The sequence below is a fragment of the Morone saxatilis genome, unplaced genomic scaffold (genome assembly GCF_004916995.1).
Source record: "Morone saxatilis isolate NCDOM2014 unplaced genomic scaffold, NCSU_SB_2.0 Contig4, whole genome shotgun sequence".
Classification (NCBI taxonomy): domain Eukaryota; kingdom Metazoa; phylum Chordata; class Actinopteri; family Moronidae; genus Morone; species Morone saxatilis.
In genome coordinates, this window is record NW_023339984.1 from 16937547 (window position 1) to 16938413 (window position 867).

Consider the following 867-nt stretch of genomic DNA (forward strand, 5'->3'; position numbering starts at 1 on the left):
CAACCTTTATTATTAAAGGTTTGTAGTTGCACTGTTTGTTGAAATAAACTTTATCTTTACTTTATCTACAGTTTGTTCTTGAGCTGACTGGAAGGCCTTGGTGTCTGACTTCCCCCCGCAGCATGTGAACGCTCCATGTGACGACATATTTACTGTCTGAATGAGTGAGCGGTACCTTGGCTGGCAGGCTGACTGTGTCCCAGTCTGGAGACGGAAACTCCAGCTTCCCTCTCAGGATCTGATCAAACAACTCCTCCTGCACATTATTCTCACTGAGGAGAGGAAGAGGAGGGAAATGCTCTGAATGAACTGGACCAAAATGATCACTAGAGAGCATGTCATGTTTAATATAATACAAAATAAAACACTATTAGTCAAATTAATGAAAGAATTACCCATACAGGGCTATGATAATCAACTAAAACTTTGTACTGACCTTCTAAATGGAGGGAATCCACACAGCAGGATGTAGGTGATCACTCCCGCCGCCCAGATATCCACCTTCAGACCATAGCTACACACACACACACAAGCACACACCAGTTTAATTAAAGTGTGAGTTAACCTTTTATTCCCAGAATCTGATTTTCAACTCTTCCTCTCTCTCACCCAGTCTCAGCGATGATCTCCGGGGCAACATACGTCGGTGTGCCGCACACAGTGTAGAGCGGTCCCTCCACCACCGTCGCCAGACCAAAGTCGCCCAGCTTCAGCGACTTAGTGCCGTCTGGATACTCGCACACCTGCCAGTACACATAAACACACACTTCAGATACACACAATACACACACAGACTGAAGGTGAAGCATGTAAACAACACCAGAGAGCGGACTGACTGTACAGCACTTTGTATTTAAAACAAACATG

General features: G+C 45.0%; 1 protein-coding gene across 1 annotated transcript in view; it reads right to left on the reverse strand.

The window, feature by feature from the left end:
- LOC118338527 (serine/threonine-protein kinase DCLK2-like) overlaps nucleotides 1-867 on the reverse strand; it is a gene marked incomplete in the record, with an annotated part of 15318 nt that overhangs the window by 1386 nt on the left and 13065 nt on the right. Inside the window, 3 exon segments of the mRNA XM_035675838.1 lie at nucleotides 176-272; nucleotides 437-514; nucleotides 610-743. Of these exon segments, the coding sequence (XP_035531731.1) occupies nucleotides 176-272; nucleotides 437-514; nucleotides 610-743 (309 nt within the window).